At 37.2% G+C, this 20,967-nt stretch overlaps 1 protein-coding gene and 1 pseudogene across 1 annotated transcript; one reads left to right on the top strand and one right to left on the bottom strand.

Moving 5' to 3' along the window:
* Nucleotides 1–282: 282 nt before the first annotated feature.
* Nucleotides 283–678, top strand: LOC126751567 (protein GVQW3-like). Its single transcript, XM_050461934.1, has one exon. The coding sequence runs from the start codon at nt 283–285 to the stop codon at nt 676–678; it is 396 nt and encodes a 131-aa protein (XP_050317891.1).
* Nucleotides 679–13,112: 12,434 nt separating this feature from the next.
* Nucleotides 13,113–19,161, bottom strand: LOC126751566 (uncharacterized; annotated as a pseudogene).
* Nucleotides 19,162–20,967: the final 1,806 nt, after the last annotated feature.

The following is a 20,967-nucleotide window of genomic DNA, read 5'->3' as shown; positions in this document are numbered from 1 at the left end:
GTAGGTTATGTGCATTTGCAATTTCTTAAAGCTTAATTTTGAAATACATTATGTCAAATAAGTACCCGGAAATTCTTATTTTAAAATTTTCCCGCTGAAAATATTTCAAAAATGTTTTTCCCCAGGTTGGCACAACTGTCAGCCACTAGTCAACCTTTTGTGAGCGTTGCGATTTTTACTATGAATAAAAATATTGAACAAAGAGTGAAATTTTGTGTTTCAAACGAAATTTTTTGTGCCAAAACGTTGGAAATATTTAAAAAAACAATTGGCGATTCAACCATGTCGAAAACTCAAGTTTACGATTGGTATGAATCGTTCAAAGAGGGGCGAGAAGAAGTAAACGATTTGCCACGCTCAGGACGGCCTTCGACCTCTTCAACTGAAGAAAACGTCGACAAAATAAAGGAAATGGTGCTCGAAAATCGTTTGCGAGAGATAGCCCAAATAATGGACTTGTCTCATGAGACCGCTCGTCATATTTTGGTCGATGTTTTGGGTATGCGGAAAGTCGCAACGCGATTGGTGTCAAAAGATCTGAATTTTCTTCAAAAAGTGAATCGCAATAAGGTGGCTGAAGACATGCTTGAACGCGTAAATTCCGATCCAACGTTCATCGAATGCATCATAACTGGTGACGAGACATGGGTTTGGATCGGACTGGCGCGACAAAAATGAGCCGAAACTAAAAAAACAAATCGCAACGCACACAAAAGGTTGACTAGTGGCTGACAGTTGTGCCAACCTGAGGAAAACAAAATTTTGAAATATTCTCAGCGGAAAAATTTAAAATGAGAATTTCCGGGTACTTATTTGACAGAATGTACGTTTGGTCCGCCGGGCATTCACGTGCCATCAACTGACTTACTTAAGTTTTTATGTTAAAATCAGTTGTTGACATACTTGAGGGAAATTACTGACCCAATTTTTAATCGATTCAATTTTGTTCTGCGAAGAAATCCACATACCTCTTCAACAATGTATGCGTGGGTTTTTAATTATTGTCACTCATGCAACTGGTGTGCTCGCATTGTGCACCAAACTCTTAAATAAAAGCGGTTAACAGCAAAACTCGTCGGCTGGACATTCAATCCATATACCCTTATGAACGATTAGGCATCTGAGTTGACTCTGACGCAGATTGTCTGTAGCACTTTGACTTGATTTATATGTCTGGTTTTACAAATTAACTGCGGATATACCTTACGCAGACTGCTCAGAAATTTGTCGTAGTATTTCATCATTCTCAAGGTAAATATGAAATATGACGAGCCTTATTTACTGATAAAGGAACTCGTCTTTTCACAGCAGCTATGTCAATATTAGTATTCAGCGTGGGAACAATTTACCAAAATTAATATCCAAGATGAGACACAACAGAAGCTCTGAGAGAGAAGCATATCACATCTCAACCCACAATCAATCAACCAACGTGTAATCACATAATTTACGACTCACGCGAGCATACCGAAAAATTTATAAAACAATTCTTGAAACGTGAATGCAATAGCATTGACAGACGACAGAGTTAATCCGGATTAACTGGAGTAATTCAGAAGTTAGTTAAGATAATTCCGTTCTAACTCCCATTTAATCCCCAAAATTTTAGAGAGATAGCTGCATTTTCATTGACAACATAGTTAAAAATGGCCAATTTTAATCTATTGTGAATGAAAAACAAGAAAAAACGTTAACTTCAGTTGCACCGAAGCTAAATACCCTTCACAGGTGCATTTCTGTTAGTAACTATGTGTTCAGTTTGTATGGAAGCTATATGCTATAGTCAACCGATCTGATCAATTTCTTCGGAGATTACATTGTTGCTTTAGGAAATAATATATACCAAATTTCGTGAATATATCTTGTCAAATGTGAAAGTTGTCCATACAAGAACTTGATTCCGATCGTTCAGTTTGTATGGCAGCTATATGCTATAGTCAACCGATCTGATCAATTTCTTCGGAGATTACATTGTTGCTTTAGGAAATAATATATACCAAATTTCGTGAATATATCTTGTCAAATGTGAAAGTTGTCCATACAAGAACTTGATTCCGATCGTTCAGTTTGTATGGCAGCTATATGCTATAGTCAACCGATCTGATCAATTTCTTCGGAGATTACATTGTTGCTTTAGGAAATAATATATACCAAATTTCGTGAATATATCTTGTCAAATGTGAAAGTTGTCCATACAAGAACTTGATTCCGATCGTTCAGTTTGTATGGCAGCTATATGCTATAGTCAACCGATCTGATCAATTTCTTCGAGATTTCATAATACGTCATTTACATATTTTTCAATTACATTGTTGCTTTAGGAAATAATATATACCAAATTTCGTGAATATATCTTGTCAAATGTGAAAGTTTTCCATACAAGCATTTGATTCCGATCGTTCAGTTTGTATGGCAGCTATATGTTATAGTAGGAAGTGGTCCGATGAGATCAATGGTTCGTTCCGACACGCCAATGAGCATTTCTGAATATATTTTTCTTCATACAAGTTTTTTGTTCCGAAGAGCTTTGTAAATGGCGTTTGATCTGATCAATTTCTTCAAAATTTCAAAACGATATCTTAAACAAAATCTTATTTGAGCTCGACAATACTGATAGTTCATTTATATATATGTACATAAACTTTATAGGGTCTCCGACAAAATATGATGCGATCCTTTGTGCCAAATTTCACTTTAATATCTTTATTTATGGCTTAGTTATGATCTTTATAGGTTTTCGGTTTCAAGCATTTGTTCCGACAATCTTCGAACTTAACCTTCTTATGGAGCCAAATAATACGTGTACCAGGTTTCATCATGATATCTCAATACTGATCATGTTCAGGGTATTTAACAACTTGATCACTGTTGGTATATATAACCCTACATCTGACAGCTGCTTTTCAAAATTTTCAATAATAAAACAAGAAATTTTATGTTCCGATGTTATGTTATGATGCTGTTTTAAAAATAACGTGTTGATATGTTTTTGTTATAAAAATGGTTTTGTAAAAATTTGTCGGTTAACAACCGCAATGTTTATCTTCTATCCATTTTCATTGAAAAAATGACAATCAGCTGTTTACGAGAGTTTCAAACCCGCCGTCTGTCACCTACAAATCTGGAACTGAGGGAGTGCGCAGTTTATCCGGATTAACGCTACCGTCAAGGCTATAAACAGCGGAACGGAATGCATACTATTTGGCCATTATTACTAGAAAGACTAAATTCCACTTAGTTTTTCTAATTTCTGCAATTGTTTCGACCTACAAAGGAGGTGAAGAGACAAAAGAGGAATGGGGAATAGATATAAGGGAACGCACAAAGCGCTGCTCTACGAACTGTTCTTAAGTGTTCTTTTGAAGCGATCTCAATTTAAGTGCAACGGCAACTCGTACAAGAACAAAATGCATAGTTTCCAGCTACTTATGGTAAAGACTTAAGCGATAATGGGAAACGCACAGCTGCGTAATCGCGACCCTCCCGATCGTTGATCGTGCATGGAAATGATTGGCCTTGTTTGCCGGCGTAAGGCGGCTTTCGAGTTTATCATCCATTGAATGGCATTTAACCATGTTTACCCATTTCACTAATTTAAGCCTTATTCCTATTTTGTGATATAAGTACAAGTACATATATTACAGCCAAGGAGAGCACATACATAAGTATGTTTATTAATGGATAAATTTGAGTCACTTGATAGTGATGCGTCTTTGGAGTTTGGTAGAGAGAGTAAATTTGTTTGTTAATAAATTATGGGTGCACGGCTGTTCTGTTGACAAGGCCTCGGTCTTATGCTACGGCGATTGCACTTTTGATTTCTCTGCATTCCTTCTACCTTCTACCTTCTGTCATTGTTTATTGTTTCATTTAAATTTAGTTTGCTATCGATGGCCTTTACCGTTAGTTCCCTCCTAAATTTCTGTAGTACAAATTCGCCTCTGCTTTATGACACTTGCTCTTTTGACACATATGACTATAGTTTTTATACCATTTGGCTTTGTAATATAATAGTTTTGTTCACAAAACAAATCTAGATAGATATTAAGTTTATTATGTATATATAGTAACGGATCAGGGAGTCGACACGAGGAAAAATTCGAAAGCCTGCCAGTTCGTCTGTATGGGCAAACTGTAACTTGAGTAAAAATTGAGATATCGTAATCAAACTTGCTATTCAAAAAAAGGAGGACCAGTGCATAAATTTGTGTAATCGGTCTACTGTCATTGTCAAAACGCCAATAATAGAACATTTATGTTCTGCGAAGAGTCAAACAATTGATTTATTGAGAGAACACTTCGGTGAGAAGATAATTTCAGGATTTGGGTCGGTCGACTGGCCACCAATATCATATGATATTACACCGCTAGACTTTTTCCTGTGGGGATATGTAAATCGGCTGCACCGAAGCTAATATACCCTTCACAGGTGTATTTCTTTTAGTAACTATGTGTTCAGTATGGAAGCTATATGCTATAGTAATCCGATGTGAACAATATTTTCGGAGATTATATTATTACCTTAAGCAGTAATCTATGTCAAATTTCGTGAAGATACCACGTCAAATAAGAAAGTTTTCCATACAAGAACTTGATTCCGATCGTTCAGTTTGTATGGCAGCTATATGCTATAGTTAACCGATCGGAGATTACATTGTTGCCTTAGGAAATAATCTATATCAAATTTCGTGAATATATCTTGTCAAATGCAAAAGTTTTCCATACCAGCACTAGATTCCGATCGTTCAGTTTGTATGGCAGCTATATGCTATAGTAAGCCGATCTGAACAATTTCTTCGCATATTACATTATTGTCTTAGAAAATAACCTGTGCCAACTTTTGTGAAGATACATTGTCAAATGTTAAAGTTTTCCATACAAGAACTTAATTCCGATTGTTCAGTTTGAATGGCAGCTATATGTTATAGTGGTCCGATATCGGCAGTTCCGACAAATGAGCAGCCTCTTAAAGAGAAAATAACGTTTGCAAGATTTCAAAGTGATATCTTAAAACCTGAGGGACTAGTTCGTATATATACAGACAGACAGACGGACATGGCTAAATCGACTCAGCTCAACATACTGATCATTTACATATATATATACTTTATAGGGTCTCCGACGCTTCCTTCTGGGTGTTACAAACTTCGTGACAAACTTAATATACCCTGTTCAGGGTATAAAAATTCGGAAGAATGTTCTTTCGAATGATAATAAACAGTCCCCATTAAATTTGAAGTTTCTGTGTTTTTTTCTTTAAAAAAAGTAGGGAACCTCGAAGTGGAGCACCCTTTATATAGCCGGCTTTGATCCTTGCAAATTGCAAGAGTATAAAGTGTGGGGAACTTAGCGTTTTCATACTTGTTAATTATATTTATAACCTGAATAGAGTATATTAAGATTGCGATATGTTTGGAAAACTAAGAAGGAAACGTTCAAAATCCTATAAAATATATATTATCATATGTATACTATACTCGTACCATATAAGTGATCAGCGTGCCGATTTGAGTCGATTTATACACATCTGTCTGTCTAGAAACTGCTAATTTTCCCGAAGTTGTCGATGTCGGACCAATATAGAATACCTCTGGCATACAAACTGAACAATCGAAGTCAAATTGTTGTATGGAAAACTTTTTATTGGAGAAATTTTTCTTTCGAAATTTTACGCGATTTTTTCAGAGCGGGCAACTATAGTATAACAAGTAGCTGCTATTACATATTTGGATTATAGTTTTTCACATATCCGATGTTTGTAACACCTTAAACTACCGATATACATAGATAAGGAGTTATATGAACGAATTAAGTTCTGAGTGTCTGTCATTCCGTCCGTGCACCCAATACCTTTAGTAGAAATTGAGGTATTTATAGTGAGGAAACTTGGTACACGTATTTCTTGGCACCCATGGGGGGTTGGTATCGTTGATGGGCGGAATCGGGCCATTGCCACGACCACAAAATGCTGTTAACGAAAACTTGTGAGGGACTTTCATTAAACATATTTTTCGTCGTACCAAATAAAAACTTTGTGTCTTATTAGGAGGCTTATACATTAATGACTATAGTCCGATTCCGCTATCTATAATTCCAAATTCTCTTGGATGTCAGCGATGGGCCAAGTTTCACCACAATATGATTACGTTGTAAGTTTTTTATTCCTCATACTTTCTACTTCAAATCAAAGCTCAGTTTAACAGAAGTGTATATGGAATAAACTCGAAAAATCAAGTACTGTTTTTTTTCAATGAATAAAAAATAAATATTTAAAACATTTCCTAATATATTTAAATATCTAATAGTATCTACGTAACTGGGAATAAAAAATCCTAATGTGCTTATGAACCGTGAACCTATTGCACATATAACCCTTTGTCCCCTCGACAACCAGTTGTCAGGCTACCGGGCTAAACACCTTGACTGCAACACATGTGGCACTCCAATATTCAGTAGTGCGAGAATAACGGAAATGTGAAAAGTCAAATTTTAGCGAATAACCCAAAAGACCAAAAAATAAACATTCAGCTAAACCATCAGCACGAGGTAATGAGGTTTTGTGAATGCAACTTCAATAATGATATCGAACAAAAACCTTAATTCCGCTAAAAGACTATGAACATACATACATAATTATAATCTAGTAATCTTGCATAGTTCAGGTAGGAGAAAATCATTTATATTTGACACAGTGAGTTGAAGTAGATAGTGTGAGTTGAAGTAGATTGTAGCGGAGGTGGCTGCTCCTATTCTTGCACCTATGTGTGGATCACGACACTAAAATACACAAAACGTAATAGGTTTTCGGGTCTGCACATTGAGTAAATAAAGTTGCATTCAAAAAATATGCTCCGTCAACAAACAACAAGTAATAAGCAGCAGTAGCAAGCGGTTGTTGCAATATCGTGGAGAACATGGTAACTGGTCTGCGCTATGCCCAGCTTATTGCGGGGCACCGTTTAATATGCAACATTCTTTATTGATATTACTTCTGACACAAATCTGTAGAAGGCCGACGGTGGCTCGCAACAAAGGTCGAGCACGATGGAACCATTATTACGACCGCGTCACTAGCTAGTCCACCAGGCATCTTCGCTCGTCACTGCAGCGCGATTTCCTTTTTCTTTTCTGTTTGCAGTTCTTTTTATTTTGCTTATTGTTTCAGTGCATTTTTTCTCGCGAAATTAACATAAATTTTTAATTCGCATCACAATGATGTCGCTCAAGTTCACTGCGACAACGCGACTTTAACTGCTTGGCGCAATATGTCAGGCTCTAGTGCTGCCGTGGTATGTGGATCTTTGTAAACAAAGGTAGCCTCAGATTGGAAGGCTTCTGCTTAACCACAGTTGCTATTGGCCGCTGCGTACGTGTACCTCGATATGTGTGCGCAAACACGTGTTTACAACAAGTTAACAGCAGATACCCACCTGCATTCGAAGTCGATCAGTTCGGAAAAAAAATTTATCTTAAATAAAATTTAAATCAGAAACTGGCAGGAACAAGTCAGTTGTGATTTCGCTCTCTGAGCATTTAACCACTTAGGTTAGCCGCATTGAACCACAAGCGATCATTACATGATGGAACCTCATTTTGGTAGTATGTTGGAGGTAACTGATGCTTACTGAGTTAAATACTCATCAAGTATGTTTAGTTGTAAAACTTTTAATAAGAATTAAATGCATTTATTTTGCCTGTTTAAATTCAATGGTAAGGTCTAGCGATTCAGTGCTCTTCTTCTAATTGAAATCATGCTTCGCCAGTGGCTAGGCTCAATCTACTCAATGAGAGGTTTCCTCAATTCTATTTTGTAACTGTTATTTATTTGCTCTCTTAATCCAGACACAAGATGCCCACATAAAAGAAAACACTCCTGCATTCAATTCCCATCGTTGGCTTGATCAGTTCACTTACAGCCTTTTCCCACACAAATCTGGTCCACTAGCAGCTCCTGGCACAACGATCGATTTATTATAATGTCAATGCAGAAGAAATCGAGAGGAAATAAATTAGAACGTCGGACTGAGATGGCTGCAGATAGTCGCCGCTGCTGTAATGGCTTACTAACTCAGCAAATGTCATGGTAACAATTCGTAGGCTGGAGCAGAAGTAACAATAACACAAAAACTAAAAACTACGACAATATCAACCACTTGCAAGAGGTAAGCACAGCGCCAGCCACGTGATAACCATAGAAATGGGTTGTGGTGCATCGTTGTAGGTTCTCTGACATTTTACTTAATTAAAAACTTGTCTACGGGTTCCGCCTATATGTAGCAAACTGCTGCTTCTGCTCCCGATCGTAGCTCCATTTTTCAAACTCTTTTTAAGATAGAAGTTGAGAGTCGTTTAAGTCTTTTTCGCGCAATCCCGATTTTACATTAGAGGGTAATAAATTCCAAAATGCCACACAATAGCGGCGACAAAAAAAACAAAGAAAAACGAGCAAAAACACGAAGTTCGTAGAAAGAAAGTGAACCCATAACTTCAATAAAAAGCAGCATTTGCTCCTCAACGTTTGCAAATGCGTATGTGCCAAATGCGTTGGCATCAATAGTTTGTTTTTGGCTTTATCGTGGGCCACATTTATTTACCTTCATCACTCTTTCTGTGCTATGTATTAACCTTTTCTGGACGACGCTGTTCTGTTGAATTCAGCGCATCATTTGTCGTATGTCAGGTCGTGACAAATTTATGAGGTGCACGCGATTGCGGGTTTTTGGTGACATTGCGCACTATGTGTTTGATGTGTCGCTACTTTTAATGTCAATCGGTCGACAAGCGTGCCACCAACTACGCATATGAGTGAAAAGGAATGGCCTATATGTACATGTCTTCTTCTTAATTGGCGTAGACACCGCTTACGCGATTATAGCCGAGTTAACAACAGCGCGCCAGTCGTTTCTTCTTTTCGCTACGTGGCGCCAATTGGATATTCTAAGCGTAGCCAGGTCCTTCTCCACCTGGTCCTTCCAACGGAGTGGAGGTCTTCCTCTTCCTCTGCTTCCCCCGGCGAGTACGGCGTCGAATACTTTCAGAGCTGGAGTGTTTTCGTCCATCCGGACAACATGACCTAGCTAGCGTAGCCGCTGTCTTTTAATTCGCTGAACTATGTCAATGTCGTCGTATATCTCGTACAGCTCATCATTCCATCGAATGCGATATTCGTCGTGGCCAACGCGCAAAGGACCACAAATCTTTCGCAAAAATTTTCTCTCAGTTGTTGTCATCGTCCAAGCCTCTGCACCATATAGCAGGACGGGAATTATGAGTGACTTATAGAGTTTGGTTTTTGTTCGTCGAGAGAGGACTTTACTTCTCAATTGCCTATATCAATTATGATATCAATATCATCGGCATACGCCAGCAGCTGTAGACTCTTATAAAAGACTGTACTTGTTCGATTAAGTTCTGCAGCTCGAATTAATTTCTCCAGCAGCAGATTGAAGAAGTCGCACGATAGGGAGTTGCCTTGTCTGAGACCTCGTTTGGTATCGAACGGCTCGGAGAGATCCTTCCCGATCCTGACGGAGCTTGTGGTGTTGATCAACGTCAGTTTACACTGCCATATTAGTTTTGCGGGGATATCAAATTCATACATCGCGGCATACAGGCAGCTCCTTTTCGTGCTGTCGAAAGCAGCTTTGAAATCGACGAAGAAGTGGTGCTTGTCGATTCTCCTTTCAATGGCTTTTTTCCAAAAATTGGGGCATGGTGAATATCTGGTCGGTTGTTGATTTTCCATGTCTAAAGCCACACGATAAGGTCCAATCAGTTTGTTGACGGTGGGCTTTAATCTTTCACACAATACGCTCGATAGAACCTTATACGCGTTGTTTAGGAGGCTTATCCCACGGTGGTTGTATAAGTAATTTATTTTCGAATTCTGTGACACTTAATATTTATGAATGTGGAAAAAGTGATTAAATCTTGTTTGTAATATCGCCGGTTTTAAAAAACAATCATTAAAATTGGGTTGAGGAAATTCGTATCACTTTATACAGGGTCCGGCACTCGAAGTGTAACCAATTAAACAAGCCATAAATGCGGTTTGGAAAATTTTTATTTATTTATGTTAAAGTACAAAATGTGTGAAAATAATCATAAATTCAGGACCAATTCACTTTTGCTCGATATGACCACCTTTTGCCTTAACTGTGGCCTTGAGATGGTCAAAAAACGAATCGCAAGCTGCCCGAATGTGACTTGCTGGTATTTTGGCCCACTCACGGACAATGGCTTTCTTCAGCATCTCGAGACTGGTGTATTTTTTACTTCGGACCTTGCTCTCCAAAATGGCCCTTGTGTGGTCGTAATGAAGTTCGGAACGTTGTTTTTCAGCCATTCTTGGTTCACTCGCTCTTTGTGAGACGGTGTTGTCTTGTTGAAACGTCCATGGTTTGCGACCGAAATGCTTGTTTGCCCACGGCTTCCAAGCAGCCTCCAGAACACTTTCCCGATAATATGTCGCATTTACTTTGACGCCAGTCTCGATGAAAACAATTGGAGAGCGCCATTATTTGTGGCGAGTGTTGCCTCCTAGTGACCAACCGATGACTTATTTTCTCGTATGAACGGTCGGTCAAGTAAACCCTATCGTTTTGAGAATTTACGAATTGCTCAATTGAAAACAATTTTTCGTCAGAAAATCATGTCTTACTTGTTGCTGCTTCGGTGTGAGATCATGGGACTTTTGAAACTTGTAAGGCTTGACCTTGAGCTCATTTTTCAATATGCGTCGGATGCTTCGGTCAGATATTTTCAGTTCTTTAGCCATTTGATTGGCACTTCATCGTGGATTTCGCTCAAGTCGCTTCTTCACTTTCCGAACCATCTCACGTGACGTTGCAGTCTTTTGATGACCACCTCCGTGGCGTTTTTCGATGCTACCAGTCTCATTGTAACGAGTGATGGTGCGATAAACTTTATTCACATTAAGGTGTATGAGCTCACGAACAATTGCTAAATAAAATATTCCATCGCTGAACACTTTTTTTTCGTTCACTTTTGGCAAAACGCTTTTGTACACTTGTGAACAATACTCCGAACTGTCATTCAGCAAATTTATAAACAGCTGATTCCATTGCGACAGCTGCGCGAACGGACTGAAGTTGGTTACACTTCGAGTGTATAATAGAAGTTTTTAGCTAACAAATAGACTAAGAGGTGAAACTCTGTGCTGGAAATTACTAAAGTTGTAGTAAACAAGGTGTTTCTATGGCCGATTCGGGTCTGAAATATACTATAGCTATTAATCAAATTTTATTTTGACAAAGTCGGCTTTAGTCAAAGATAATTATAAGCAAAATAGTTTAAAGTTTAAAAACATTCGAAAATTAAACTTTTCATCTAGTAGAAAAATTAATTTTTATCTATAGTGGCTACGTTCATAAAACGTTAAATTATTAAAATTCTCTAATAAACTCTCAGTTTACTAACAATGTAATGGCTATATTCTTGTTTATATTTTATTGCTTATAGAGTTAATTTATGAGCGACATATTTTGCCAAGGAAAACTCCCTTTGGAATGGCCAAAAGTCTTTTAAACCAATATGCCTCTAAGACAGTTGAATGGTAATTGGGCATGTAGTAATGAGGAAAAGGCAAATTGCTTTGCAAATTACCTAGAAAAGGTATTTCAACCTAATTGCCCAAAGAACAACTTTAAGTTGCCAACTTTGCACAAGACCGCTAAAGAGTCGCTTGTGACTATTAGGACTTCCACTTCTGAAGTTACTAGAATCATTAAAAGGCTAAATCCGAAAAAAGGCACTAGGACACGATAATATTACTCCAAAAATGCTAATTGAGTTACCAAATATTGCTCTCCCTGCTCTTTAATGCAATTCTTGGTTTTATGTACTATCCAACTTCGGGGAAAAAGTCGCATCATATTAGATAAACCTGGGAAAAACTTAACTCAGCCGTCTTACTACAGACCAAAAATTCTCTTACCATTTATTTGTAAAATATTTGAAAAAGTGCTGCTATCAAAGATGATTCCTTTCCTCCGCGAAAATAATATAATACCAACGCACAATTCGGTTTTCGTGCTAAACATGGCACTGTAGAGCAAGTAAATACTTGTAAAATTACCAACGAAATCAGAAAAGCATTCGAGCACAGAGAGTACTGTTCAGCTATTTTTCTAGATATAGCTCAGGCGTTCAATAAGGCTTGGCATGAGGGCCTTCTATGGAAAATCAAAAACATTTTACCTTACGAATTACATAGAACGTTGGAGTTATATTTAAGAAATAGGAAATTTATAGTTAAAGTAGCAGACTTCATATCAGAAGAACGAGCAATAAGGGTAACGTGCTAGGCCCAACTCTGTACATAATATATACAGCTGATATTTTAACAACTATTAACATAATGACATCTACTTTCGCGGATGACACAGCTCTAGTAAGCCGTAACAAAAGCCTCATCAGAGCATTAAAGCAGCACTTAACTTTTGTCGAAGAATAGCTAGCCAACTGGCATATAAATATTAATGAGCAAAAATGTAAGCATGTTACATTCTCGCTAAGACCAGAAACGTGTCGGACAGTTAAAATAAACAACGTTCTAGTACCCCAAGCGAATGAAGTAACTTACTTGGGATTCACCTGGATTGAATGCTCACGTGGCGAAGACATATAGCGATTAATTAACTTGCATGGAGTTAAGAGCAGCAAATTTAAATTGACTTAAAAAATTAAACTTGGCCTAAACAACAAAGTCCTATTGTGCAATGCAATCATAAAACCGATTCGGATGTATGACATAGAATCGCGAAAAAGTTAACCAAAATGTCCCAATGGTGTTTTATCCTTCCGAAATATTAGCTTTTCCAAAGGGGTTTCGAATTGGATAAAACACGGAAATAAACATAATTTTGGTGTATAATGCGTTCAATTTATTTGCATGACTCTTTTTTCTTCTTTACTGGCGTAGACACCACTTATGCGATTATGGCCGAGTTAACAACAGCACGCTAGTCGTTTCTTCTTTTCGCAATGTGGCGTAAATTGGATACTCCAAGCATAGCCAGGTCCTTCTCCACCTGGTCCTTCCAACGGAGTGGAGGTCTTCCTCTTCCTCATTGTACATACATGTGCACATATTAATTTCTATGGGCGAGTTTAAGGAAGCGGTCAAGACTTGTTTGTTTCTTTTCTTTTGTGTAATAGCTCCTGCCAATTTTGATGTGATATCTGATTTACATCAACTACTTCTGAAAAACTCACTTTCTGTTGTTGCATGTCTTCCTCGATAACTGGTTCTTCAACTTCATTGTCAGACACTTCGAAATCTTCATCATCTTCCGTGTTTTGATCCTCGTTCCAATTGTTGATGTCTTCACTGCTGATGTCAACACCACCCACCGTGGACAATATGGATTGTACCTCCCGAAATGTATCATCGTGAGAACTATTTTATCTAATCAATGTGAGCAAAGTAATTTCGTCTTCGCTGTCGTATTGATCATTGTCCCACTGTTTTATATTTTTCCAAGCTTTTATAAGCACAGCTCTTGATAATTCATCCCATGCTAATTTAAGCAGTAAGATGGCATCCCGCATTGATTGTCCTTTCAAATTATTCTCAACCGGAACGTACAGTTGCCAATCAGCAAGAATGCCATTGTTGGTAAATTATATTCTGCAGAAAATTTGCAAACCTAAACAATATTTTGGCACACTTAAAAAATTAAAATGTTAAAAAAATAAATTCGCCTGCTTCATAAACGAATGATGGAACCAGCGGAACAATATCATCTGAATTCATTCAAGACTTTTGCGAGTTAGCATAGTCCAATGGATTTTTAAGCCCCTTGAAGCAGCGAGGATTTGCGGATTTACCAATTATCAATTAGTTCAACTTATGCGAACCATCTGCGTTCGCACACAACATAAATGTGATTCTATCCTTAGCTATTTTCCGGCCAGGTACCGTCTTTTCGTTTGACGCGACAAATGTTTTATCGGGCTGAAAACGATAAAATAATCCAGATTCATCAAGCGTTATATAGCTGCATGTCCGAAATTTCCATTTTATTAATTTTTGCTCGGAAATTATGAACGAAAAGTGTTATTTCCGACTTGTCGCTTGAAAGGATTTCCCCACAATTTTTTAAGTGGCGAATACCGTATCGTTTTTTGAAATTTGCTATACATCCATCACTTGCACGAAATTGTTTTCCAGGGTGCAATTTGGCAAATTCGAGCTTGGCTCTTGCTTTAAATTTGAACCACTCATTGCACAATTACCCCATCATTGGTTTAAGAAGCACTTATACAACTTTGCCTCAAGGATGGGATATTCCGATTTATGTAAGGTTTTCTTGGTTGCCACTTCATGTGTGTTTGCCACTGCTTCCAAAACTTCATGACGTTTTTTTTTTATTTTCGAGATGGCCACTTTACTAGTAATCCAACAATACCTTCATCGATTTTTCTTCAAATGCAATGATTTTTTCTACTTTGTTGAAATTTTTTATCGCACTATTTATAGGCAACTCACAAGTTAAACGCTCATGACAAACTACGTACAGCGGTTGACGGCTAATTAGAAACGATTTTGATGTAAATGATGCTATTTTCCTATAAATCACGTATTTATACTGTATTTTATAATAAAACTTTTGTTTAAAATTCCTTTTTGTTTTGAAGATTTTGAGTGCGACAACTTATTAGAAACGAAAATATTTTATCAACAAAAAATTATGTTATAAAAACTTTCTTATTTTCAGTTAGTATTTTGTTGGTTATCTCTTTTACTATACTTTTATATTGCTTCACATCGATTCCGAATTTTCTTTATAAGACCCTTCGCCATTCCGTTCTAATTTCATCACAAAGAACATTCTATTGGGATATTTTTGGCTCGTTTAACATCACCTAGAGATGTTCTATAGGGCTTAAGTCTGGACTGGTCGATTCTCGCTCCAAAACATTAATAGAATTTTCATTAAAAACTTTTTCGTCAACTTAGACGTATGTATGCTTTGAATCTTCCTCATAACAGAATAAATAATAGGCGTTCAAATATCTCCCTTACGCCTTTTTGTCTTCTGAATTTCGCAGCTATGTATAAAGCGCTACAAATCTCGTGTCTGGCAATACTATACATCTTCGAAAGGTCTTGACATAACCTACAAAACTACGCTATGCATGATTAGTTTGGATATTGCGTTCAACAGTTATAGTGGTGTAAATAGGGAGTTCACTAACGCCGAAATTCGCGTTATTTTAAAGTTTTCCTTCGTTAAAGGCAAATCCGCTAGAGAAACGTTCCGTGAGGTTAATGGTGTTTTGGGGGATGGTACTTTATCACTTTGAACTGCGAAGGAATGGTTTCGACGATTCAGAAAAGTGAAAACGACACCATGGAAAAACCAGACGGCGAAAGACCTCTGACGACGAATACCGATTAAATCATGGAAAAAATCGAGTTAGACCGACATGCGCCATCTCGTGACATCGCCCAGAAGATGGGAGTTAGTCACCAAACCATTTTAAATCATCTGCAGAAGGCTGGATACACAAAAAAGCTTGATGTTTGGGTGCAGCATGATTTGACGCAAAAAAACCTTCTGGACCGAATCAACGCCTGCGATATGCTGCTGAAACGGAACGAACTCGACCAATTTTTTAAGCGGATGGTGACTGGCGACGTAAAATGGATAACATACGGTGAATCGTCCCAAACTGTGGCCAAGCCGGGATTGACGGCCATGAGGCTGTGTGTTTGGTGGGATTAGAAGGGAATCATCCAATATGAGCTGCTCCCATATGGCCAGACGCTTAATTCTAACATCTACTGCGAACAACTGGACCGCTTGAAGCAGGCGATCGACCAGAAGCGTCCAGAATTGGTCAACAGGAAGGGTGTAGTGTTCCACCAGGACAACGCCAGGAAGCTCATTTGGGAGATTTTATCGCATCCACCATATAGCCCGGACATAGCGCCAAGTGAATACCACCTATCCATGACGAACGCCCTTGTTGGTGTAAAGTTGAACTCAAAAGAGGCTTGTGAAAAGTGGCTGTCCCAGTTCTTCGCATATAAGGAGGGGGGCTTCTACGAGGGAGGTATTATGAAGATGCCGTCTAGATGGAAACAAATTATCGAAAGAAACGGCGCATATTTGAACTAAATCCGATCACTGTAACACTTTTTATAAAGCATTGAATAAAGAGCAAAAATATTTGACAACCTAATAATATATTTTAATATATTTTAAACCACAACTTTGAAACACACACTTACTCTAAATCAGTAATATTATTAATAAAAATAAAAAAAGAACTTTAACTTCACAACTATAAAACAGAGTGAACTTATTAGTAAATAGAGCACCATGAACAATGCAAGACTTTTAGGAATAAGCCACATACAAAAAAGGGAGCGTTTCTAATTAGCTGTCAAAATCTGTATGTACCTCACGACACTGACAATAATTTTTTACGTAGAAATTCGGGGAATACACAGCAATTGTTTTTTTGCCAAAAAACCCGTGTTTGAAGAAATAGATAAGCTCAAAAAGGTTAACCGAAAGTTAACTTTTTTGAACCGTAAGTGGACGCTCAAAATTGATCAACTTAGTCGAAGATTTAATTTTCCCGCGAGTTAACTTTTGCGCGATTTTACTGTACAAAAGTTCCAGTCTAAAATGCTTAAAACAGTCACGGTTTCATAAAGATCCTGATATTCCTATGGTAATGAAGGAAATAGAGGATAGGAGAATGAGATATATTTCTAAACTTCGCGATCTTCCCAGCCCACTGGCTATTGCTTTGGTAAATTCCTGCAATCAAACACGTACTTATATAAAAAAGTGATCTACCAACTTCCTAGAGAGCAACGTTCTACCAAAAAAGTTAAATAAATAGATTTAAGATTTGAATTATTATTGCTAGGCTTTTCCAAGCAGATCCAATATATAAAGAAATATTGAAAAAAAATATTGGTGGATATAAGTATATATGCGGTACAAAGTCATCCGGAAGTTATATGGGGGCTAAGAGAAGTATTGGTCGGATACAAATCATTTTTGACACAAAGACACACTATTATAAGAAAAGAATTATCCCTTAATTTCAGTTATATATATATATCACACATTAACCGGCATTTTCGATCAAGAGTCAACTATATGTAGGTACCGGAGTCTAAATATTCGGTACCTAGTGGCTTGAACTGTTTTTATTGGATTGAAGCAATTTTTGGACATAAGATGGCACACACTAAAGATATTATTCATGAAAATTTTTATCCCGTTATATTAATTGCTTCTTGAATAATGTACTGGAAACCGAACGATTTAAGTGGAATTTAAAATTGTTCTATAAGTTAAAGTGTGCGGTGCCACGCCTATTTTCCAATTTTCACGCCCACTCCCATAAAACTTTCTAATACCATCTCGATTTTTTGTACCAAATTAAAGTTTTACAGCTTAATTTCGTGCCTAGTTATGGCCTTTTATCCCTTTCAGACTTAGGGATATTTTTCTTAATAATTGCGCATTAGGAATACAATTTTTTTTGTAAATATATGCCAAAATTAACCTGAAAAACGCTTCCAAAGTGTTCTTTTTTAAAAACAGAACATCGCACATTTGTGGTATCTAGGTTATAAGCTGTAAAAATTTTCAAATGCTTCATTATTTTATAAAAATCATTTAACTTTAATCGTTTGAATAAAAGAAAAGAAAGTTAGGTTACTAAGAAATAGAAAGCAATTGTATATACTTTAGTCAGTTACGTGTATGGTACTTTTCAAAACAGTCCATATTTTTTGCCAGACATTTTTGGCGTCTTGATCGACTTATTGCGGCAAACCCTCGGCGGATCATATGAAATAGAAGGCCAGTGGTCAGAGCGATCATAACGTATGTCATCAGGTGCATCATGAGGTCGATATTTGGTTCCGTAAAAGTCTTCCGGCAATTTAAAGGGTTCAACCTGATCAGGAGCTTCGAGGTAAGCTGCTAGTACAGTTCCAAGCTCTATTTTGAAAGTTCAAAATTACTTGACTTTCGACTTTGGTAGTCCGGAAATCTTGCAGTCTCCTCTGTATTCCATCCATGAGTTATAGATTGCCAGATCAAGAAAGTGAAAAAACACCTTGACAGTCCTTTTCTTTGTCTTCATTTTTATTCTGTAATATTCAAGCATTTGATCACACAAATCAACCCCTCCCATAAGCATGTTATAGTTCTCAATTACTGAAGGTATTTCAACGAGCAACCGGCGTTTCAGATTTCTATTCCACTTCTCAACTTCACCAACGGGGTCCTTTCCACATTTACTTGAAGCAACTATAACCGCTTTTGTATCCTTCCATTTCACAAGAGCTACGTTATAGGCATATATCACCTCGATTCATATCTTTATCCAGAGGGAATTTAACACATTTAGGTATCCTGTTTGCCATTATTGTATGTACCTGTTGCAGGATAATCCATTTGATAAAGCGATTCTACGAGTGGTATTGTAGTAAAAAACCTGTCGAAATATATTTGGCTGCCTTTCGGTAAGTTTCACCACATTCTCATAGTGGTATTCCGAAAAATAATTCTTTAAGTATTCTAAAGGTGTCTTCACCCTTATTTGATTTTGGCAACCATAACTTATAGGAAGCTGTGTGTTCGGAAAGGGTGCATTTTTCCAAATTTCTCTCCTGGGTGGTGGTTTAGGTATAGCGTTCGATGACGGTTGTATGACTGCTGGGCCCGCGAAGTTTGATTGTTGAGCTTCTGGATCCCCTTCATCGTCATCTGTACTTTCATCGCTTTCTTCTCCACCAGCGTTTACGTTAAACGGAGTCCAAGTTTCATCTGCATTGTCATCATCATCACTGAAGTCTACATCAGATTGATCTAAAATGTCTAGGACTTCTTTGACGACATCGCTGTTGGCCAAATTGAAAAATCTTCCTAGAAATTGGGAAGATAACACATTTGTGAGCATGCAACGAAACTGTATTCTGTGCCTGAATAACACAATTGTGATATCTGTGTTTTACTGCCCTCGAATTAATAATAACTATCAGCAAATTAATTTAAATGAGCACAATCGCTTGAGAAATCTTATTGTAACTTCAATCACTATCATAATTTCAGTTTTATATGTTTAAAAAGAATAAAATCACTCACCACGTGGACGCATGTCTAAGCTTGCTAAATTACTCTTTGAAACCAAAGCCTGTGATCCGCTTTTTATCATTCAAATGTTTTTTTTTGCAGTTCTATTGAAAAACAGTGCTCACAATCACTGCTTGCAGGTTAACACATGAAAAATAAATTTTTAGGTAGCTTACTGTTGTTAAAACCAGATCTCACAACTGTTATATGTAGCTAGGTCTGAAAGGTTTTCGGTTAATGGCGATTTGTGGGCGTGGCAGTGATCCGATTACGCCCATTAACGAGCGGACGAACATACGGGCAGATGGAAAGTCAACCGGATTTCAATTTTTATATACAGCTATGGACAGAGAAATAGCGCATCTTTAGTATGCATTATATTAATTGTTATCCCATAAAAAATTAAGAGATAGTCGTACATATTCTTATGCCATTCTTGTGCTGTTATTCTCTGTTTTTACAACTCCACTAAAAAATTCCGTTATCCTTGTGTTTATTTGTTTTTGCTTTATTTTACTCAATCTGCATACTACTTATTCCGTTGGACACCAAAATAGCGCAGTTTTGTTTTCACCGTCAACTAAGACAGTTACTGTTTAGTGCTTTCAATAAATTCTTTTTAATTGCATTTAAAAATATAATGTCTTTCGTTAAAATCGGTATTGTGGAAGAAAATAGGTAGAGGACCTCACTGCTCACTTGAAAAAAAAAATATTTGGGACCTTTATCGAAGAGGAAAAAAAACAAACCAAAATTGCAGAAATTCTAGCTTCTTCTAGAAAGATGGTGTATAACGACATCAAATGTATTAGTGCAGACCCAAATATGCTAATTAGGAAGAAAATGCGAAAGATGCCCCCACGAAAAACAACAGCCCATGCGGACAAAGTAATTGTCAAAAAGAGTAAGCTTGATCCTTTCAAGTCCTCTCGAACAATCGCGGCGGAAATAAATGAAGAATTTGGCTTGAATGTATCAAGCAGGCTTATAAGAAGACGACTTAATGAAAATGATTTATATGGGCGCGTCAGCAGAAAAAAACCACTACTGTCGCAGAAAAATATTAAAGCACGATTGTCATTTGTAAACGCCCATACATGCAAAGGCGTAGATTTCTGGAAAAGAATCTTGTTTTCTGATGAGACAAAAATTAATTTGATTGGACCTTCCTCGGTACACTACAAAGACGGTAAAACACGGTGGAGGTAACTTGAAAGTTTTTACTCGAATTTACTGTTTCCTTACTTCTTTCATATGTATATTTTTGGTTACCAAAAATATTCCTCAATAGCTACCACAGCGCAAAGCTGCCTGCTGGGCAGGTGGATTAAAAGGATATCGAAAAATATTTAGATTGCTTATCTACGCAAACACATGCATTGATAAGGCAAGAGTAAACTTCCAACTTTATGCCGTTTCTTTTGATTATTATGTTATTTTTTCAAATTAGCCCCACGAAGGTACTTATGCACGACCTATACAACGGTATATACGCAACCATAATGTTAGCTAAGGGCAATACTTTGAGCGCATCGATTGTGTGCATGTTCAGTTACTAATGCGGCAAATGAAATAAAGTGGAGCTCGACGAGAATTTACAATTTATGTACATATGTATATATGTATGTACATATTAGGGTGATTCAAAAAAAATATTTCTTTTTTCGTTTGGTACTCGGAAAAATAGGTTCCTAGACACCTCTAAGAAAGCCTCTCAAAGCATGAGTTCTTAATTGTAACGGGAAGGTCCTCCTACATACAGTTTTCTATTTTTTCTTATTATCAGATAGAAAAATTTATATCTCGCTTCCAACTATTTAAAAAAATATCT

This window comes from Bactrocera neohumeralis, chromosome 2 (genome assembly GCF_024586455.1).
Source record: "Bactrocera neohumeralis isolate Rockhampton chromosome 2, APGP_CSIRO_Bneo_wtdbg2-racon-allhic-juicebox.fasta_v2, whole genome shotgun sequence".
Classification (NCBI taxonomy): Eukaryota; Metazoa; Arthropoda; class Insecta; order Diptera; family Tephritidae; genus Bactrocera; species Bactrocera neohumeralis.
The sequence above is the reverse complement of the archived record's forward strand: the minus strand, read 5'-3'. Positions and strand labels throughout refer to the sequence as shown.